Source organism: Pholcus phalangioides, unplaced genomic scaffold (assembly GCF_987345545.1).
Source record: "Pholcus phalangioides strain wild (caught in Gottingen) unplaced genomic scaffold, Ppha-v1.0 ptg000004l_1, whole genome shotgun sequence".
In the NCBI taxonomy this organism is placed as follows: Eukaryota; Metazoa; Arthropoda; class Arachnida; order Araneae; family Pholcidae; genus Pholcus; species Pholcus phalangioides.
In genome coordinates, this window is record NW_028301597.1 from 29,727,717 (window position 1) to 29,749,190 (window position 21,474).

The 21,474-nt window shown below is 38.0% G+C and overlaps 3 protein-coding genes across 4 annotated transcripts in view; 1 reads left to right on the forward strand and 2 right to left on the reverse strand.

The window, feature by feature from the left end:
* The window catches only part of LOC149087060 (uncharacterized), a 52,909-nt gene that overhangs the window by 27,749 nt on the left and 3,686 nt on the right, over positions 1 to 21,474 (reverse strand). The gene's annotated exons all lie outside the window — the stretch shown is intronic.
* LOC149087062 (uncharacterized) lies at positions 1,816 to 9,986 on the reverse strand. Its single transcript, XM_089231288.1, has 5 exons — positions 9,312 to 9,986; positions 8,118 to 9,218; positions 5,698 to 5,757; positions 5,533 to 5,592; positions 1,816 to 5,427 (listed from the first exon to the last, which is right to left on the reverse strand). Exons 2-5 carry the CDS (start codon positions 8,268 to 8,270, stop codon positions 1,816 to 1,818), a joined length of 3,885 nt encoding a protein of 1,294 aa, XP_089087414.1. The 5' UTR covers positions 8,271 to 9,218; positions 9,312 to 9,986.
* On the forward strand, positions 18,099 to 18,965 carry LOC149087063 (uncharacterized). Its single transcript, XM_089231900.1, has one exon. The coding sequence runs from the start codon at positions 18,099 to 18,101 to the stop codon at positions 18,963 to 18,965; it is 867 nt and encodes a 288-aa protein (XP_089088026.1).

The window sequence follows — 21,474 nt, forward strand, 5'->3', positions numbered from 1 at the left end:
TTATTTATTACGTGTACTGTAAATGTATGGGTGAAAGTATGAATTCTATTGTATCTCGCTTCAATGTGAACAACGATTTACGTGTGTTTAACTTTGTAAGAAAATACTTTTCTTTTTAATAAAATTGATTTGCACAACTCATGTCTCATCATTTTTCACGATGGAACCGTTAACGTTACACCATCCATTCACTGCCGTCTGTGCAGGTGCAAGCGGTAGCGGGAAAACATATTTTTTAAAGGGTCTGCTCGAACATCGTGAAAGGCTTATCAAACCTTTACCGAAACGCGTGATATGGTTTTACGGAGAATCTCAGCCACTGCACGAGGAAATTAGAGATGTTGAATTCCGAGACGATTGTAATTTCGAGGGAGTCTCCAATGCCTTACTGATTTTCGATGATTTTATGTCAGAGTTATCGGGAGAAGAGAAAATGGTTAAGCTATTTACTAAGTATAGCCACCATCGAAATTTATCGGTTATCTTTGTAACTCAGAATTTCTTTCATAAGAAACTGCGGGAAATAACGCTAAACGCGCATTATATTTTCCTGTTTAAAAACCGGAGGGATTTGAACCAAATCACCCATTTGGGGAGACAGTTGTATCCTACGAAATTAAATTTTTTCGAAGAAAGTTACGCAGATGCAACGAAATCTCCGTATTCATATTTATCGATCGATCTTAGGCAAGAAACGGATGAAAAAATGCGTTTACGCACCAACGTGTTACCCACGCAAACGCAGTATGTCTATCAACCGAGACGTTAAAAGACTGGGTACGTCAGCGACACTATTTATTCAACGATATGTCCGCGAGGAAGCAACAAGTGCTGAGATTGTTAAGCGGATGTCCTCAAAGACAACGTAAAGAATTATTGAAGCGGTTACCAAATTCTGACATCAAAACCGTTTGTGAATGTGCATTGAATTTACTGCATGGTAATATCCCAATATCCACCCTCCAAAAAGCTAAACTTCAAAAGTATAAAGGTTTGCTCCGTACGTTAGCAAAGAGGAAAACACCTCTTTATAAAAAGAGAAAGATCCTCATACAAAAAGGTGGTTTCCTTCAAGTTCTTTTACCCGCTGCAATCGGTTTGATTTCAAGTCTGATAGGACATGGAATTCGCTAAAAAAGTTATGGTACTTGTTCCAGAAGATAGAATGAACCGCCATGTTATTAAAGAGCCGCAGCTTACGGAACTAGATACTGAAATGGCGAAGATACTGAACAGTGAATTACCGAACGAGGTTAAAATAAAGTTTTATCAACAGATTTTGAACAAGAGGAATACTGCCTTAGGAAACAATTCGCCACTCGACCGTTTCGATGAAGAAGAAGAAGAACCTAAAATGCGCGATCTCAGTAAACCGCCGTTGAAGAAAAGTGCAACATCTGATATATTGTTAAATTTACCGAAATCTCACCGTGAAATATCGGGAAAAATTATAAGTCACCTTAAAGATTACCCAAATGTTATCAAATGGTCACCGAGCGGTCAGCTTGTGTATAAAGGGGTGGAGATAGATAATACAAATATTTCCGAACTGTTATCCAGTGTCGTGAGCATTCAAAAAAAGAAACCTGTTCCGGGTGAGAAAGAGTTTCTTCAAGGTTTATACGAGATAAGTTTACCGCATTATTACATAAGAAATAAAAAATATATGAAAAGATGGCTTGAGTTGTAAAAAACGTACTGGAAATAAAGATTTTCTTCTCTGAATTGTGTCTCCTGTTGTTAAAAAAAAAAAAACACACACACACAATCGTTTAGAAACATGTACAATAAGCATTTATTTTTCTGTTGGTTACATCAACTTTCTTCTTCTCCGTGGGGATTAATCGCGTGGTGTCCATAAGCTAATGTTGAAACCCCATCATCTAATATATAGCGTTTGTCATCAAGGGGACAAAGACTTACTTTTCGTACCATGGTTGTGTGGAGTTGGTGCTTAGTGTTCGTGATTTTTACCATCGTATGTCTGTACCGCACTTGATCGAAAAGCGAAGACTTGTACAGCTCATGATGCAGTTGATTGCAGGAAACGGTTTTGCTGACTCCCTTGGCCGTTTTCTTGTTTTCCTTAGCCGTAACAATGCTGTACATTTTTGAACGAAGACCGACAAACGATAGAATGGGGTCACCGGGGCATTCGTCCTTCATCAGCCCGAGCACTGCTTTGTTATGAGGGTTGTAAAGGGTGTGATTTGGAGGAAAATTGGAAGTGTCGAATTCGTCCATGTTGGATTTTATCACGCGGTGTAGATTTTGGGTTTCGATTGCATACGTTAACGAATCTGTGTCGGTGAAGAGAAGTTGCGCTTTTTCTCCGAACCGTGATTTAACCCACCGATAGTGAAAATCATAAATTTTGATTTTACTCACGTCCAGAACTACGAAACCCACATACATAGGACGAACTAATTTCAGTTTTAACCTTTTCATTTTTATGGCAACCAATCCATTGCTAAAAATTCTGAAGGCTTCAAAGGCTGGGGATGCAATTAATTTTTTAGCTTTTTTCTCCTTATGCACAATTTTTACGTTAACATGCTTCCGCTGGTTTTCCATGGTTTTCCCGAATACTGCATTGTTCATCAGTTTGAAGAACGATTTTTCGAAATCGTTCGAAGCTGCTTGACGGCGTTCGGTATTAAAGTCAATGTACGGTTTCAGCCACGGTTTTTGATTGAACTCTATAACCCTTTTTATATATTTTATTTTGAGACCGAGGGTGAGGTAGAGTTGGAGGTTGCGATAATGTACTACATAGTTTTCTTTGTCGTATAAATTGGGAACTAGCTTTGTGCATTCGGACGGTTTCCCCTCCGGGTTAATTTTCCCCCACACGCTCTTCATATGGTTTGAAAACAACTTTTCTGTTATCACCATGTTTTCAGGTGCTAGCGGATAATCGTTATGGTCATTGTGAAGTTCTTTGGGGTATTCTAGCCCGACTTCTAAGACATAGCCTTTCGGAGAGTCCTCGGGAACGTTTGCGATGTCTATGTTAGATATTTCCTCTGTGCTCAACCATCGGAAACCTGAATATGGTAGGTATTGGGACATAGCGTAACCATAAAGGTTATTTGCATCCCAATACACTATTTCTTTGGTCGGTTGATTGGGTTCAAACTGTTCGCTGTATCGGCTGTTAGCCTCAGCGTAACGATGGGTGATCATAGAAACACCTCCTCTAATACCGGATTCAAAAAACAAATGCATGTCTATGTCTGTGAGAAGTTCCAAATTAATATCGGTCATCCTCAGACATGCCGAAAAAGCCAAACCAGGGCCTGTATACATATGCGCAGGGTCAATTTTGTAATAGCTCATGCTAAGGTTCCTGAAACGTTCGAACACGTCTGCTAGTAAAAGCACGTCTGATTTTACGTAAAGGTCATGATAATCACCGAGATGTTGAATGCCGAATTTTTCCCATACGAGTTGTGCATGAGTGTAATCATCCACACTTATATCGGTTCCAGTTAGACTGCTGAAGAAAGCTTCGCGGGGTGGTAATTCAGTCTCTGAAAATCGAGAGAACGAGTCGATGTACTCGTACGGGTACACCCCTTTCCTCACAAGTAGGTCAGCATCTTCGAAAATGCTGTCAGTCAATCGAAAATCTGAACGGGTAAGATTGCCAACCAACTTATCTAAAGAAGCCGGTAGGAATTGAAATGAGTCTAAGAAACGTAAATCCCCAATCGAGAAAGAAATGTATTTCTCCAAATTATTAGGGATGACTGAGATATCCTGATCTTTGAAGAGCCCTGCCGCCTGCATGACTAGATGACTGTCATACCCTCTCAAATTATGTATTATTACAGGTACATGGTTAGAATATTTCAGCTGTAAATTGCACGCGTTATGCAACGCTGCAACGAACTCACCCGATATGTGGTCATGGTGTCGAACTCTATCACCACCCAACGGTTTCTCACACGTCATACATACAACAGCATCCTGAAATTTTTTCTCGTCTTCTTGGGATATGTTAAGGGGCTTCACGGTGTTAAGAATGTTTTGAATGCTAGCGTTCTCCTTCACCAGCATGTGAAGGAATACCTGCACGCAATCTTCTCCTCTATACACCACTGGGGGTTTATAAAGTGTGGTGTCAGGGCCTACTATAATATAACTGAAACCACTTGGTACATGTTTTTCTGTGTGGGTAGTGGATGAGTGTGTTGGGTTCGGAGTACAGCAAGAAATTTTCTCTAAGATACACTCAAAGTCAGCGTAAATCGTGAAAGGAACACGTAGCTGATACTGGTGCTGAGTGAATCTAAGCCATTTTTCATCTTCATTAGGCATACATATTCGTTGTAGACCGTGAGGTTTGCAATACTCTTTATGTTCGACCAACAAATTTTCTCTAGAAAACCTGTGTAGACAGTAAGGACAATAGAACCGAGCACCTTTATGCTTAGTTAGAGGGGATAACAACCTACTCATGTTTTTTATTAGACTGTAATGACTGGTATTTTCGTTACATATGTATAGCAAGTCAACGTGGTGAAGACGTTGGGTTGCCTCTGTCACCCTCATCGTGAAGATTTCATTATCCGCTAACCCATAGACATTGACAGAAATGTGTGGGTTCTGTTCTTCAAAGCGATTTATTTGGGTTATTTTGACTGGGAGCTCTATCCCACCCATGTTCAACTCATGCTCGAACTGTAGATATTTTGATACTCGTTGCGGATTCTCGTCTTGGGGGTGAAGGGCTGCTAATACACTCCAAATAAAACATTTATTATCCGTGTTTGAGATGTTTATAATCGCTTTTCTGTTCACGATTGATGGAGGTATGGGTAAGTAAGAAGCTGCTGCTAATGGGTTGTAGGCAGCTATATTCAGGTCTAATTTTAAAACCTTATCAAAGACCCACCCGCTGCCCATTCTTGTAAACTCGTCGAGCGAAGACAGAATTTTTTTGATAGCTGAATCTATCTTATCACCGAGTTCATCCTCAGAATGTATGAGTTCCACTCTCGAGCGGAAAAAAGGTTGTATAAATTCAATTTCATTGGATTCTGTTCTTCTTGAGAAGAGAACGTTCAGCACAATATAAAATTTAAGAGCCTTTTTCACACCTACTTCCCGGAGTATGATGTTTTGTATTTCGACTCGAACCTCGTTAAAGAAAAGAATGGGGTCATATGCGTTATCGGAAGTTGGTTCTATCACTATAACTGTGAAAGTGTTCAACGCATCTTCCTGTTGGTTTGGGGGAGCACCCGCCCCATGAAAGCATTGCCGCTCGTGATTTCGTCTGTTATCGCCTCGGGAAAAGCGTCTGCTGCATTTTCTACAAGTAAAAATTTTTTCTTTTGAGTGGATTCTTGTATGTCGACGTAAATCATGTAACCTTTTAAACACCTTACCACAAGTCTTGCAAGAGTTCGGTTGCGCATCCTGAAAGCAGAAATGCAACAACGTCTGAGAAATAATAATAAAATTCTCGAATCCTTTCATGTGTTTAAGTTTTTCCCTCAGTAATCTATAAACTTGATTACTTACCGTCTGTTTCGATGTGCCCGGCAAACAACCATCTTGTTCATGAGAATTCGATTGCGCATCCTGAAAGCAGAAATGCAACAACGTCTGAGAAATAATAATAAAATTCTCGAATCCTTTCATATGTTTATGTTTTTTCCTCAGTAATCTATAAATTTGATTACTTACCGTCTGTTTCGATGTGTCTGGCAAGCAACCATCTTGTTCATGAGAGTTCGATTGCGCATCCTGAAAGTAGAAATGCAACAACGTCTGAGAAATAATAATACAAACAGATAAAATACCTGACGAAGTGGGTACAAAAAATCTATTCATTTTATCTGAAATAATACACTATTCATATAAATAAAAATAGTTGTCTTATGGAAAAACAAAATACGTAAACATCAGGTACCCATAAGATTAAATGGCAACATCAAACACTATAATGAAAGAAACGGTCATGGTTGACGATATGGGAGAAAGACATTAATTTTATCGTTATGTGATTTTTATCTCAATCGATTCTTATGTCAGACATATCATTCACTATCCATACTGAAGTTGCCTTGTGCAGACATGGTTAATTATTATCTGTTTAATATGCATAAAAATGTGGAATTTTGATTTATGGTTTTTAAGTTTTTTCTCTTCTGGGAAAAAAATATTTCTGACCTGTTCTCAATTAATGTAACTCTTAAGTTGTTCACATCTCTCATATAGCATATCGATTTGAGTCACTGAGTATATAAGCGACTTTGAAGTAATATTCACAGGAAAACTCTTAGGGAAACATTGGAGTTCATTCTCCAAGATCAGATCTTGGTTTACCAGAAAATACCGGTCCTTTTTTATAAAACTTTTACTTCGTTTCTTAACCCATTAACGCCGGTTGGTATGGAAATTTGTCATTCGAAATTTTAATTTTTTCCTTTGTCAATAAATGGCTGAAGTGGTATCCTCATTATTTTTGTTATTCTCCGTTAATGGGTAAATACGAATTTTGAAAATATGTCTAATAGATTTGATTAAACGAGTAGAAAAATCTAACGCTAACAAACGTCAATCCGGAAAAGTTTTGCGCTTCATAAAATACTAGCTATAATACCCGACGTTGCCCGGGTTTTCTTCAATGAAGCTTTTTGGATCACTTGATATCTCCCTCTTTCTTTGAGGGACATGCAAACCGTGTCTAAGTTAACCAATATGATGACTCAGAAACGTAGAAATGTATATATATATTTTTTTTCCTTTCTTAAAGAGAGCTAGGTATTTCGACCCTTCTTTTTGAACTTCAAGTTATCCATCTGCCTATTTCAGCTTCCGCAAATGCTTGGTTAAAGCTGTGGAATTTCTTCGATGCACTTTATGGGTCCATAATTAATTTAAAAAACAACTTAAACTATATGAATTTATGCAGTTGAATATTAACGGAGACATTAATTTTCATGCTTGAGAAGATATAAATGAAAAGTTGAAAGCAATGTTATTGCATGAATATCCAACTCGAAAATAGTCCCGACTAATTACTTCGTATTTAATTTTTTTGGGCTTCGTATCTCTAAACGGACTCAATATTTCAAAACTTGAGAATTCAATACAATTTTTTAAATGATTTATGTGGTGAAAAACCCCACTAAATTTCTGCATTTCTATAGTAAAATCAGCAATTTTAACACTGATTTCAATGAGGATCACCATTTTCCAGGTCCTCAAAGCGATGATGATTATAACGTCTATTCGAAAAGCCTCATTACTGGGAGTATTGAAAATGTAGCAAACCATTATAAAGGCATAAACTATTATACATACACTGACAGAAGTGACAAACCATTAATAAAGGCATATCTGAAACGTATTGTTAGGGAACCACGGTAACCAAAGTAAACGTTCTGAAAGTAATTGTTGAGACCCAAAACCCATTTGTTGCCAGACAGTTTTTAACCCATTTACCCAGGTCTGACAAAAGTAGCCTATTGTTTAAGTCGGGTCCCATTTGGTACATATGCAAAATTTGACGACGATCGATCTAAAATTGTAGATTTCCATAGAGAATATATACACACACAAAATCAATTTATATATAATGATATCCCCCCCAAATACTTCAGATCTCATGTGACCAAAGTATGATTATTTTGAATCAAAACTAGCCCCCTCCCCATTATAAAACCCTTTTTTCGGTGTTGATAAATATTTATTGTTCAATAAAATATAAGAGAATTTATACTCAGTTGGATACATAATATAGTAACCGTCAATGCTTTGCAATGTTCTAGAAACTTGGGAATTCATTGTCTATTAAAATATTTTGATTCAAATGCACAATGACAGAATTTCATAAATTCTACGAAAATTTTTTTTTCTTCCTATTATTTGAACTCTGATTTGTGAAAGTTAAAATGTTACTGGGTTGGATCTAATGTTTAGAGTTCAACCAGTCTTCCATATGGGTAACGTGTAATCCAGTATTAGAGAAAAATCCCTGTATTTGAACCGGAAAATTTAAACATTTCAAAATCAAGTCTTTCTTCAAACCCAAACATAATATATACTAATTAGAATTAATTGTAAAATAAATTTGAAGTAATAATATCAAAAGTACTTACAGTAACTTTCTGCTTTTTCGGAGAAGACGGTGTATCGAAGAAGTCTGGTTGCACTTCGCTAAAATGTTCTTCGATTTCGTAGAAGTCGCACAACGCGTTCAGTTCGTCAAGAGGTATGCCAAAGTCCAGAAAATCTTCGTTAAGATCCGACATCTTTCAAGTGAGGAGAGTTCATCAAGCGGATGGGGTTTTTATTCACCTAAGGGGGGGGGGGGGAGAAGAAAGTTGATGGGGCTATTTCCCTCATAGCATCCAACAGGGTAGGGGATCTTTACGTGAATAGAGGTCCTTCACGCGTAAAATAAAGTTTTCAAAATCTAACTTGTTTAAAAAGTTCGGATGAACATTCAAATCCCTAGCAATACTCTTCATGTTAATTTTAGCGAACGCCCGGTTGAAATATCGCACGAGTCGTATGTCAAAAGATTGGCTTAAACAATCATGAGAACTCTGACCCGGGGCATCAAGATCACATCCATCACATTGGAAGATGTCGTTGATACATTCCTCGAGCATGTCACTGAGTTTTTCAGCATATGCAATTTCAGGATCCGCGGTCTCTGAAAATGATCCGTTTTTCTTCATGCAATCCTGCATGAAGTCGATGCACTTCACACGTCTTAAATACGACGAGCACTTCGCTGCCGGATCAGCTAACTTCATGAAACAATCGCGGTAGATTGTTATATAGTTCTTAGCCGTATTGAATGTACCGTCTTCTTTTTTGTAAATCGGTTGAAGCAACACCTTTTCTCCGTCTGACTTCACCAACAGATCTTCGCATACCACAAAAAAGAATACTTTTCGGGGTTCATTCGACATCATCTCCCGTAAGGTCTCAAATACGTAGGGCGTCATCGATATCCCTTTCTTTGTAGGGATAAGGGATCCATCTCCACCAGATTCAAACATTCGTAAGTGAACTTTTAAAGTATTTTTGAAGATGACTACCGATAGGTGTACGCCATCACATACGGGAAACATGCTCACTTCGCTGGGTGCTATTTTCGGACGTTTCATCGAGTTGGTCTCATCTTCCTTCTGAACACGTTTTACGGCGTTCATAGTATCCTTGCTGGATGTTGTTTCCATGGCAGATAACTGAAAATATAATGAAAAATATTTTATCGTCTATCTATAATTATTTAAAACGAAAATAAAATAGAATATAAGAAATATTAAATTTTTACTTACACGAGAGTTCGTGAAGACGTGGAACTACTTCAGGAGCAGCAGATGAAGCAACTGAAAATGAGGGTAGCACCTGTATAAATAGGTAGTTGGCGTTATCCGCTTGCGGAAGAAAATGCAGTGATTTAATATGAGAATGCTAGTGCGTTAGCAGGTGTTCGGACCGAAAGTAAAAGTGGCTTTTTGTCAGCGGTGAAAGTTTTCTTGGAAAAAAAGTATATGCTATATTCCCACAGGTTAACAGGTGTTCTATATCCAAAGGAAAGGCCAGCAAAAGTAGGTCGAGCAAGGTGCATCTTCTGAGAACGTCCCCCTTGAAAAAAAAGTATATCCCATATTCCCACAGGTTAACAGGTGTTCAATATCGAAAGTAAAAGTAGGTCGAGCAAGGTGCACCTTCTTGAGAACGTCCCCCGGGTGAACAGGTGCATAACGATCTTCTCCGAAAGTGAAAGTAGGGGACAGGTGCGATTTTCTTGAGAACATCATATTGGGTATTCTTTTATAACGGATCAATTATAATTTTCGTATGAAAAAAAGTCCTGTAGAATATATTCCCGAAGTTCAAGGACCCTATGAATAATCCCCCCCAAGAAGCACCTGACGCGCATGCGTACATCGAACGCCTTTTGCGCCTTTTTCCGGTCCTAGCCTTGACTGTACTAAGTCCTTTGTTCCAGTAACCCCCTTTTCCCACTACTTATATGCATCTCAAGATTTTCACTTCATTCACTTCAAGTAATGGGCCTGAGGCCCCGTAGAATTTTTTCAATTATTATTATTACAGTCGAATCCAAGAGACCGGAGAAATCGCTATAAAGGAATTTTCTTGTTCCTATGCAATCTTATGTGGAGGTTTAGAAAAGTGTTCGTTGCAACGAAATTTTCGCTATAACGGTATTCGTTAAAACGGGATTCGACTGTATTAGCATGTTTTATATTGTATGTTGAGAATTACTTGTATATATACAGTATATATACACACACACACACAATAATTCTCCAAAATTTCAAAAATCAAGAGCAAAGCTAGGAAAATGAGTACAAAAACTATGTTATTTAAATCATAAGCATTATTAAAGCAAAAGTTAATTTTTTGAAATATTCTGTTCCTTGTTTAGCTAATCAAGTTAACTTAATGCCTTTTAATAGCATAAGAAAAATCCTTAAATGATGATGAAGCTCATTAAAAGCTTTGATCTTCTTTTACTGGATATTTTAACTGAAAAATAAAAAAAAGATTTTCCACGTGTATGTTTAATAAGATTAATTAGACGTATGTTCGAAACTTGATTAGATTTTCAGCTCATAAAAAAAAGGAATTTACGTATTTCATGTTAAATGTACTAAAAGATAATTCACATGAGGAAAAGCAAAGTCCGTCTCAAAAGTTTAGATAATGCACTTTTCTTAAAATAACAAGAAAAATACGGCGAGTAAAATCAGCACCTTTTTAAAGGGTAATACCTGAAGCATTTATAGAATTTAAAAAAAAAAGAATCTACGAAAGAACACTGAGAATATTTATAGTATTGAAAATATAAAAAATTTCTGTCTCAAAAGTTTAGAGAAAATTCAGATTTACCAAAATTACAAGCTTTTAATAACTACCAGACTTTTCCTTCTTTTTCTAATAACCTCAAACACACTATCCTCTATGGATTTAATTAAATTCTGTAGTGTTTCACCATCACAACTGTGACATGCATCCTCGATAGAGCTCTTCAAGTCATCAATAGTCAAATACTGTAGTTTATTAGCAAACACATTTATCGTATGTCCCATACATTAACTAATAGGATTCAAGTCAGGACTCATCGATGGCCAGTCTGAAACCGATAAATTTCAGCGATTAAAGAGCTTTTTTGTGGAAGCAGATCTTTGAATAGACACGTTATAATTGAATTGTCAAGTTTGGTTCGCCTTAATTTAATCCAATGAGTAGCAAATTGTTCTAGAGGATCTCTTTTAAGCCTCAAAGTTTTGGCGACCCATTCCAAAAGTTAAGGAAGCCTGACCATTAGAAACAAATGCTGCACATACTATTATCGGAGCTCTATGTTACTGTCTGCTGAAAAAAATCCGTCCGGAACATGCGAATTCAAAATTTTGGTTCTATTAATGTGATACCAAGTTATCTACTACTAACCAGACACGACCCAGGCTCTGTCCCTCTCGGGATATAAGCCTTTTACCCAATCAGGTTGAGTCGCGCTGGGCGAATACCAAGTTATCTGTCTCCATAAAACATGATTTCGTGCCCACACACATACATTTCACTCTTTCTCCTCCATCTCTCTGTCTTTGGTGCTTCCTTGTGACAGGCGATTTACTAACCCCTCTTTTATGAATCAAATACAAGTTTCTCTGATCTGTCTACGAACTGTATCCGTTGAAATTTTCCCTCCTGAGTCTTTCATAACTTCACGCAAGGCCATTTTATACGTTGAACCCAATCTTCTCCAACGGTTTTGTTTTCACGTAAACTTGTACAGCGTTGCCTACCACAATCGGGTATTGCCTTTCGGGACACACGTTGGGTCAATACACGTCGGACACTTCCTTTCGACTTGCTCAAAGCAATGCCTTTCGTTTTGCTTTCAAATTGAGTGCTCAAAGGATTTCATCGTACGAACTATGTGACCACTTCGGGAATTATTTTTTAATGAAAACCGATCCGACAGCTTCCCACTTTTAAACTATCACGTCTCTATTACACCATATAGACACAATATTCGAAATTAATCGGAAGTTTTTCTAAACTTTTGAGACAGCTGTTTTTAGAAATTTTGAGTTTAAAAAGTCTAAAACTTATTTTCCTTGACAATGACCGAAGTTTAAAGTAGTTTCTTGCATTTTGATCACAAGCAAAAAAAAAAAAAAAAAGAAATCAAAATTTGAAACGGGATGCATGGCGCAGTTAAAAATCTGTAGTGTCTGAACTTTTGAGACGGGCTGTATCTAACTCTGTGCTTTTGATTGAAGTTAAATAGTAAATTTTATATACGTATATATATATATATATATATATCCTCCCTCTTTCTAAGGCGTGATCGGTATGACACTCACTTAATATATATATATATACAAAGGGAATCAGGAGTAGTAAACCATTCGATCTCCATCTGATATCCCGTGACGCAAACAGAATTTCTATTACTAAAAATAGAAAATTAAAAACACCCAAAAAAAAAAAAACTTTCAGTTAATTAAAAAGACCACCTTCCAAATTTAATTTTTTTTATTTGAATTTTTCTTTTGAATAAATTAAATTATTGATACTAAATCAATCATGACAAAATGCTGCAGCTTGTTCATTTTCTTTCGAAATTATTTTTAGCCAGTTCGCTTCAGTTTGTTCCAGGGTTGTTTTTGGTTTTAACCAAGTGGTTTTTTTAAAAAACCACTTGGTTACACCACATTTTTTCAAAAAATGAAATAAAAGTTGCCTAAATATCATTTTTTTTCCTTGAAAAATATCATATTGGCTCATTATTAGCCAAAATGTTTCATTTTTACCACATTTTATATCCTTGGGGTATATTCTGATGTTATATCTTTAAGTGACGTAAGATTTTATAAGTGGTTTTTTTCAAAAAGTCTCATAAAATTGGCCAGAATATATATATATTTTTCATATGAAGTATCTTATTCATTTAAAGTTATATATAAAAGCCAAAATTTCTCATTCTTGCATTTTCTAACCTTTGGCTACATTCTGATGCTCTATCTTTAGCAAATTCATGAATAAGGATTGCATCACACATCTAAATGTAGTGTATTATCTCCCAGGGTTTCTTTTTCCCTTCACAAAGAAGCAGCTACAGTAGTGACACCATCATGCTAGGGGCAGGTGGTTCTATAATCTAATAAAGACACCAGCTGTCCTTAAAGGACAAAGACTAGTGTACTAGTTGTTACATTACCTCACATACATTTTCATTTTCTTTCCCATAAGAAGTAGCACATCTCCTACTGTATATCTCCCAGTCTTAATATTCAATATTTGTTTTTTTTATACTTTCACACACACACAGTTAAGTCCAGTTAATCAAGGTTCTACTGTATAGTAGTAACAGATTTATGAAAAATAATCAACTATATGCAGGGTGATTATAATTTAGGTTTTGATTCCAAAATTATACAATAAGTACCGATCAGAATGACTTGAAAATTTGCATGGATACTCCTGAAGCAATGGAAGTTTCTTCCGCAAAAGAAAAAAGTGCAAAATGTGCAAGTAGATGATGCTGTACTTGGCCAGCAGTATAATCTATTTTGTGCAACCACATCATTTCGGTACTTCCACAGCATCAGTGTGGTTTTTTTCAAAAAAACCGGTTTTTTTACCAACCCTGGTTTGTTCAGCCAAAACCAATTGGTTTCAGTTGTATTCTAATTTTGTTACATATTTCAGTACTACTGCAGTTCTTGACAGATCCAAAAAGCATTTAGGCGCCAAGCATTTCTCCCCCCCCCCCCCCCGATGAAATCGGCCCAAAATCGAGTATTGTTCGGCCTGCCTGGAATTCAGCGACCACATTCAGTGCTAGGAGCCTCGCTGACACAGTTTCTGATGATTTGTGCAGTCCTCAAACTTTTTTTTTTAATTTAGTTTCCATTCATAAAAAAATAAGGTGCCAATGCTAATTTTTCAGTCGCCATGACGAACTGACGCCTGGGACTTGTTAATACTTGTACCACTATATTAGCGTATGTCGCTGTTTTCGGCGTATTCTGTTTCGAAGTGTATGAGCCAGGTTTGAGAGATCCCAGGCGCAAAGCTCCCATGGCGACTAAAAAATTGTATTGGCATTTAAAATTTTTGAAGAAAAATTACTGTGAATTTAAGAGTGAAGATCAAAAAGTTTTCAAAATATATGTCAGCCTGTCAACATAAAAAGGTGTTACCAAGAACAAAAAATTTTGGACCGTTTCTCTCGTGGAGAAAGGGGAGCTGCCCTACTTTTTTCAGATTAATCAAAAGTCCTACTCTCTACTATACAAATTTTTGTACACTGTATTACCTCGTTTATCTGTAATCTATATTTATAAAACTGATTTTCTGTGTGTCTGTATGTTCTCTGTACAAATATACAATTTTAAACCGACCACTGTTAAATTTTGCATATATACTAAACAGGACCACACTTGAACGGTTGTCGACCTTACTAGTTCGACAGAACTAGGCAAATGACCCGTGTGTGTGTGTGTGTGTGTGTGTGTATATATATATACACGCTTGAATGCGTTTCAAGCACGTTTATTCCTCTGTAACGGTTCGTCACTTTTCCTATGACGCCAGTATATGGAGAAGCCGCTGTAGTGGTTGAGTGGTCATAATGACGGACTCACATCGCGAGAACCTGTTCGAAAACCCGTGCCACAGTCGTGATCGGCTGAAGTTGGTTTTTTGTGGTTCCCAACTTCGAGGCGCGAATACGAGCTGATCCAACACCTTCTGTAGCAGAAATCCTCCTCGCGAAGCTTTGACGTCACTGAAGTCGTCCATTTCACCTGTAGCGATTGGATAAAGCAGGCCGCCGTATGCGAAATCTTTACCTTTTCTGCAGTATATTCAATGACTATAATTTAAATCGACGACTTCAGTGACGTTATGAGCTTCGCGCAAAAGCTTTCTGCTATAGAAGTTGTTGGCTGATCTCCCACAGATCTTACAACGGTACAATTGTTCAATCATTACACTTCAATTATCAAACTTCACTCATAGCTGGAAAAATCGGCAGCAACTGGCAGCACTATACATAATAAGCATTACACGGAAACAGACTTCACGATAGGTTCATAAAACATACATGCACAGCTTCCAGCATGGCCCAGGTCTTCTTCAACCCCACCTGCTAAAATCGCTTCATTGAGGCAAAGCGGTGGAGGCTGGCCATGATCTGATTAGAACCCGGCAAAGCGCCATATAGCTAGTGTTTTTGTATGTGATAAAATGCATTTCACATGCATACTTCTGCTTCACATTACCGTATAATCTTCAAGAGTGAGGATTTTCAGAAAATTAAAACGCACTAACTATTAATATATAATATTTGTTTTGCACAATTTAATTTATATTTAACTTAGAAGTAAAACATTTTTTAAACTAATTATAATGTGTTTCATAAATTTGCAAATTATTTAGAAATGCATAAAATTATAATTGAATCCGATTTGCAAGAAAATTATTGTCGCGAAGGGGGATTTTTCAAATAAAAAATTAGTTTAAATTTTTGTCGATAGAGAACGCTGCTCAAAATCAAATCATTGTTGATTGGACCTGAAAGATTGGATCCCTTTTGTGCAGCGCCCACTTTTCGCATGGGCATTTGTCCAGGGTCCCATGTTTTAAGCCATTCAGTTTTTTATTAATTTTATATTTGGTAAAATTTCAGAAAATTAAAAAAATTTTACAACTCCAAACCAAAGATGACTACTCCCGTCGTGAGCAGTTGCGCTGGATGCTTGACGTCACCACACATTCTAATCCTCAATTTCCTGACACTGTTTTATTTACTGATGAGGCCAGCTTTACGCGAGAAAGCATTGTCAACACACATAATGCACACATGTGGGCGATGGATAATCCCCGTGCCAGTGTACCGTGGAAATCTGAACACAGGTCTAATGTTAACGTGTGCGCAGGAATCCGGTTATTATCTCTTGGGGAGGTAAACTTTCCGCCCGAACGCCTGAATGGGGCAACGTACCTTGTTTTTCTGCAATACGTCCTCCCGGAATTGCTGCAAAGTGTGCCGGCCGCAGTGCAGGGAGGCATGTGGTTCATGCATGATGGTGCCCTTGCACATTTTTTCCGCGAGGTACGTAATTACCTCGAGGTGGATTTGACGCGCGGGCCCCTTTGCTTGGCCTCCATTAACAGAATCTGTCCATTAACAGAACATCCTGTATTCTTTCTATGCAAAACTTTATGCCTTTGATCTTGCAAACACATTTCCGGATGAACTGCAACAATTTTCAACCTTGGTTCAGGATGGTGACACAATGCCAACAATGTTAAATAACGTTAGAGGTTTAGAAGAGACGGTTCCAAAAAAATGTTGAGACAGCATTGAATCAATCATCATTAGCAACATCACCAATATCAAACTGTTCTAGAGAAAGATCATTCTTCTCATTAAAAATGATGAAATCATCAGTTCATCCAAGTCTTTTACTACAAGAAAAACTGTCATTTCTATCGTGATTGTGTATTGAAGCTGAGATAACCCAAAAATTAGATCTTGATCACGTTATCAATGATTTTACTCAATGATTTACTTTTAATATGAGCGTAAATATTGCAAAATATTTCGTGGAGAATTTTACATTACATTTCTCATTTAAAATAGTTATTATCCTTTTTTGAGTGTAATATTCATTAACAATTGAGTTATTGTACCGTAACTAGCAGAAGCACTGGGTTGTTGCCCGGGTTTATAAACGAAGTACATCAAGAAGCTTTTAAATATGTCTTAACACAGTTGAAAAACTCATTTTTCTGGAACCATGGCTGCGTAAATGAACAAAGTTATTATTGAAGTCGAGAAACCATTTTTACCCATTTTACCCATTGGTTTTCAGTGCTGTCTCGACGCATGAGCCCACCCGGGTACGGCCCGGATGCCTCAAATGCGAGGGGGGGGGGCGCTCATACTAATGAGATTTGGTTGCAATTATCGAGAGTAAGTATGTGAACAGATAAGTAGGTATTTCTAGCCAGGTGGGGGCCTCAGAAAAATCTCTTTGCCCGATGCGCTCTGTGACAACCCTGTTTTAATTTCAAGCGAAAGCGTATAATCTACTCTTCAATCTAAACACATCATCGTATAGGTCCGCAAAAAAATTTTCATTCGTCAATAATGAATCTGAAGGAATGGAAATTGATGTTCGCCCCGTTTTGGTGGAGTTTCAATTGCAGCTATAAATCTTTAAAAAATTATTGTTTATAATTAAGTTTTATATAAGAATATTTATTATTATTCCATCCTGTTTTGGTGGGTTTTTTTTTTTACGTTCAATCCACGGATTATGCGCAGGAAAATACGAGCACAAATAAAGATACAAAACCACTTTTAAATTAACAAAAACAATTCGCTACGATTACTTTTTTGTCAATGATACAGTCGGATACTATTACAGTATAACGAACTCCAGAAGACCGGAGAAATTACTTCGTTGTAACGAAATTTCGTTATAAAGGAATTCCAGGTTTTTTATTGTTGCTATGTAAACTTATGTGGGGATTAGAAAAGTGTTCGTTAAAAGGAGATTTTCGCTATAACGGTATTCGTTAAAACGGGATTCGGCTGTAACTAAATTATTTATGGAAGCATTTTATTTTCTGGATATTTTGCTAAGGTGAACCTGGAAAGAAAAGTCATCTTGTCTCCACCGGAACTTGAACCCAGGCCCTCTTGCCTTAAGGCTGCGGCGGCTCACCAAAGACTGTGGCCAACGGTCGCCAAGTGCGGGGACTGCGCGAGAGAATTTTTTGTGACTAGACAGACCTGAAGATAACGCTGATTCAACATGTTATGTTCTCGATGATACAATAAAAGTGGACAGTAACAGTGGTGACCTAGACCGAAGCAACCTTCTGATGACATAAAGATGACGAATCTACTCTGCCGAAGCCCAATGTGTGCAGCACCGCCGATGCCATTAAGATCAGGGTAGGACCTTTTTGTGATCGCTCTATTTTGTTTGGTCAGGATAACAAATGTTCTTATTTTTATTTTCGCAATTATATAACTAGATTCGCATAAAAGTCTGTATCCAAAAATGCCTAACGATAACTCTCCTAACCCTTCGCCACCTGACCCATCACCAGAAAACTTACAAATTTGTCGCGTTGCCTTGAAACTCCCGCCCATATGGCGGCAAAATATAAAGTTATGGTTCATTCAAGTGGAAAGTTGTTTTTCAATATCCGCCATAACTAACGACGCTACCAAATACAATAACGTGATTGCGGTTATAGATCCAGAAACGCTCGCTTCCGTTTCAGATATTTTATTGAACCCACCCGAAACAAACAAGTATGAGACTCTTAAACAACGGATAATCGAAGAATTCTCTGATTCTAACACTTGTCAAGTACGCAAGTTGTTGTCCGAACTACAGTTGGGGGACAAAAAACCTTCACACCTATTAAGGGAAATGAGAGATTTAGCCGGCAAATCTGTAAGCGACGATTTTCTAAAAACTCTATGGTTCCAACGTATGCCGTCAGAAACACAGGCCATCCTATCAGTTAGCTCAGAGAGCTTAGAGACATTAGCGAAAATGGCCGACAAAATAATAGAAGTTAGTAAAGACACATACAACAACAGCATCTATGCCATTCGGAGAGCGGAACGCACAGGGACCCCGCAGCTACATGTCAACAACGTTGAACCCAATAATCCCTCCCCTCTGACAGAAATGAGTGCCATGAGAGCGGAGATAGCTTCTCTTAGCAAAAAACTCGACCGCTTGTCTAGAGAGAGAGAAACAAACTATACTAGACGGAGGTTCAGATCTCCTTATCGTCGTTTCACTCCCTCATCACAAACAACCGGCTATTGCTATTACCATGCTAGATTCGGCAACAACGCCTTCAGATGTCAACAACCGTGCTCTTTTCAAACCAAGGAACAGGGAAACTAAACACGGCCGTCGACTATAATATATCGGCGACGTCAACACCGATGGCCGTGAAAACTTGTCGCCTTTATGTATTTGATAAAAGATCCCATTTGAGATTTTTAATTGATTCAGGATCTGACGTCTCTTGCATTCCACTCACAAAACATTACACAAAAATAGTTCCTGATTCATTTGAATTGTTTGCTGCCAATAACTCTAAGATACACACTTACGGCACCAAAGTTCTCAATGTTGACTTTGGATTAAGACGTTGTTTTGAGTGGAAGTTTCTCATTACAAGCGTACCAATACCGATCATAGGCGCGGATTTTCTTCTCAACTTTGGACTTTTAATTGATCTCAAACACCGCAGATTAATGGACAGTGTCACGAAACTTTCGCAAATTGGAAAAATTGAATATAACTCTGAAAACTATTCCATTAAGGTAATATCCGAAACTTCGGAATATCACAAAATCTTGGCAGAATTTCCTGAACTGACAAAAGTGTCGCACAAAGTGAAGCCTGTTCAGCATAACACTGTACATTACATCGAAACCACCGGCCCGCCTATACATAGCAAACCCAGGCGATTAAATCCCAAGCTCTATGATGCTGTTAAGGAGGAATTCCAATTTATGATGAATCAAGGAATATGTAGGCCTTCTAAATCGCCCTGGTCATCACCATTACATGTCGTATCAAAAAGTTCAGGCAGTATTCGTCCAGTGGGTGACTACCGCAAACTCAATGCCTGCACGGTCCCAGATAGGTACCCCATTCCTCACATTCAGGACTTTTCAAATGCATTACACGGTAAAAGTTGTTTTTCAAAACTTGACATTGTGCGCGCGTATTTTCACATTCCTGTTCATTCCGACCACATTCCGAAAACAGCTGTTTGCACACCTTTCGGCTTATTTGAATTTCCTTACCTGAATTTTGGCTTGTGTAATGCTGCCCAATCTTTCCAACGATTTATGAATGAGATTCTTGGTGATCTGAAATTTTGTTATGTCTATTTAGATGACATTTTGATTTTCAGTGACAGTGAAATTGAACATAAGGTTCACTTACGCACTGTTTTGCAGCGGCTCAATAACTATGGCCTCACAATTAATGTTTCCAAATGTGTCTTCGGTGTTGCGGAGATATCATTCTTAGGCCACTCCATTTCCAAACAAGGCACCAAACCCTTGCCAGAAAAAGTTGAGCCGATTCTCAATTATCCAAGACCAAGAACAATTAAAGAACTACGACGTTTCCTTGGACTACTCAATTTTTTTCGTAGATTTTTACCACACGCAGCACATACACAAACTACACTGAATAATTATTTGAAAGGGTCAAAAAAAAAAAACGACAACAGAGAAATTGCTTGGACTGACATAGCAAATAAGGAATTTCAAAATTCCAAAACACTATTGTCCAACGCAACCCTTTTAGCACATCCGAAACCCGATGCCAAACTCGTACTTCAGGTAGATGCATCCGATTTTGCCATTGGCGGCGCACTGTTTCAGGTGGTTGACAACGAGCTTCAGCCTCTTGCATTTTTTTCTAGGAAATTATCTCCCGCGGAATGCAACTACAGCGCGTACGACCGTGAATTGCTGGCTGCATATGCTTCTATAAAGCAGTTTCGGCATATGTTAGAAGCTAGGGACTTTTCTTTACTCACGGACCATAGACCACTAACATATGCCTTCAAGCAAAAATTAGACAAGGCTTCCCCTCGTCAATGCAGGCAATTAGATTTTATTGCCCAATTCACTACTGACATACACTATATAAAAGGTAGCGAAAACATACCCGCAGATGCACTTTCCCGCATAACATCAATTTCAATGCCCAATCCTATTGACTATAACGAAATTTCAAAAGCACAAGAACGCGACCAAACTTTAACTGATCTTTTACAAAATCCACGAGGATTACAGCTCAAAAAAGTGACTTTGCCAGACTCAAATACTTCACTATTTTGTGATCTCTCCACTGGCACACCTAGACCATACATACCAGAACAGTTTCGTAAGCAGGTTTTCGAGACCATTCATAATATTTCCCATCCAGGAATTAAAGCTACAACTAAATTGATTCGGACTCGCTTCATTTGGTCTTCATTAAATAAAGATTGTAATAACTGGTCCAGACAATGTATACCTTGTCAAAAGTCCAAAATAACACGACACACGAAAACCCCATTAGGTTTATTTCCTGACCAAACTGAGCGATTTGATCACATCCATCTTGATATCATTGGTCCTCTTCCTCCTTCTGGTGGCAATGCCTATTGTCTAACTATGATCGACAGGTTCACACGTTGGCCGGAGGCGGTCCCGATTCCAGACATCAGCGCCGAGACTGTAGCTCGCACATTCTACGCAACATGGATATCTCGCTTTGGGGTGCCATCCAAAATCACAACCGATCAAGGCCGTCAATTCGAGAGCTCCCTCTTCCTAGCACTGGCAAGAGTACTAGGAATTCAACGAATACGGTCTTCACCATATCACCCGCAAGCAAATGG

Coding starts and splice junctions, on each gene's coding strand:
- LOC149087062 (XM_089231288.1), bottom strand. CDS start 8,270: ATGTCGGATCTTAACGAAGATTTTCTGGACTTTGGCATACCTCTTGAC. Junction 5,593..5,697: donor CAGACACATCGAAACAGACG/GTAAGTAATCAA, acceptor TTCTGCTTTCAG/GATGCGCAATCGAATTCTCA. Junction 5,428..5,532: donor CGGGCACATCGAAACAGACG/GTAAGTAATCAA, acceptor TTCTGCTTTCAG/GATGCGCAACCGAACTCTTG.
- LOC149087063 (XM_089231900.1), top strand. CDS start 18,099: ATGCCTAACGATAACTCTCCTAACCCTTCGCCACCTGACCCATCACCA.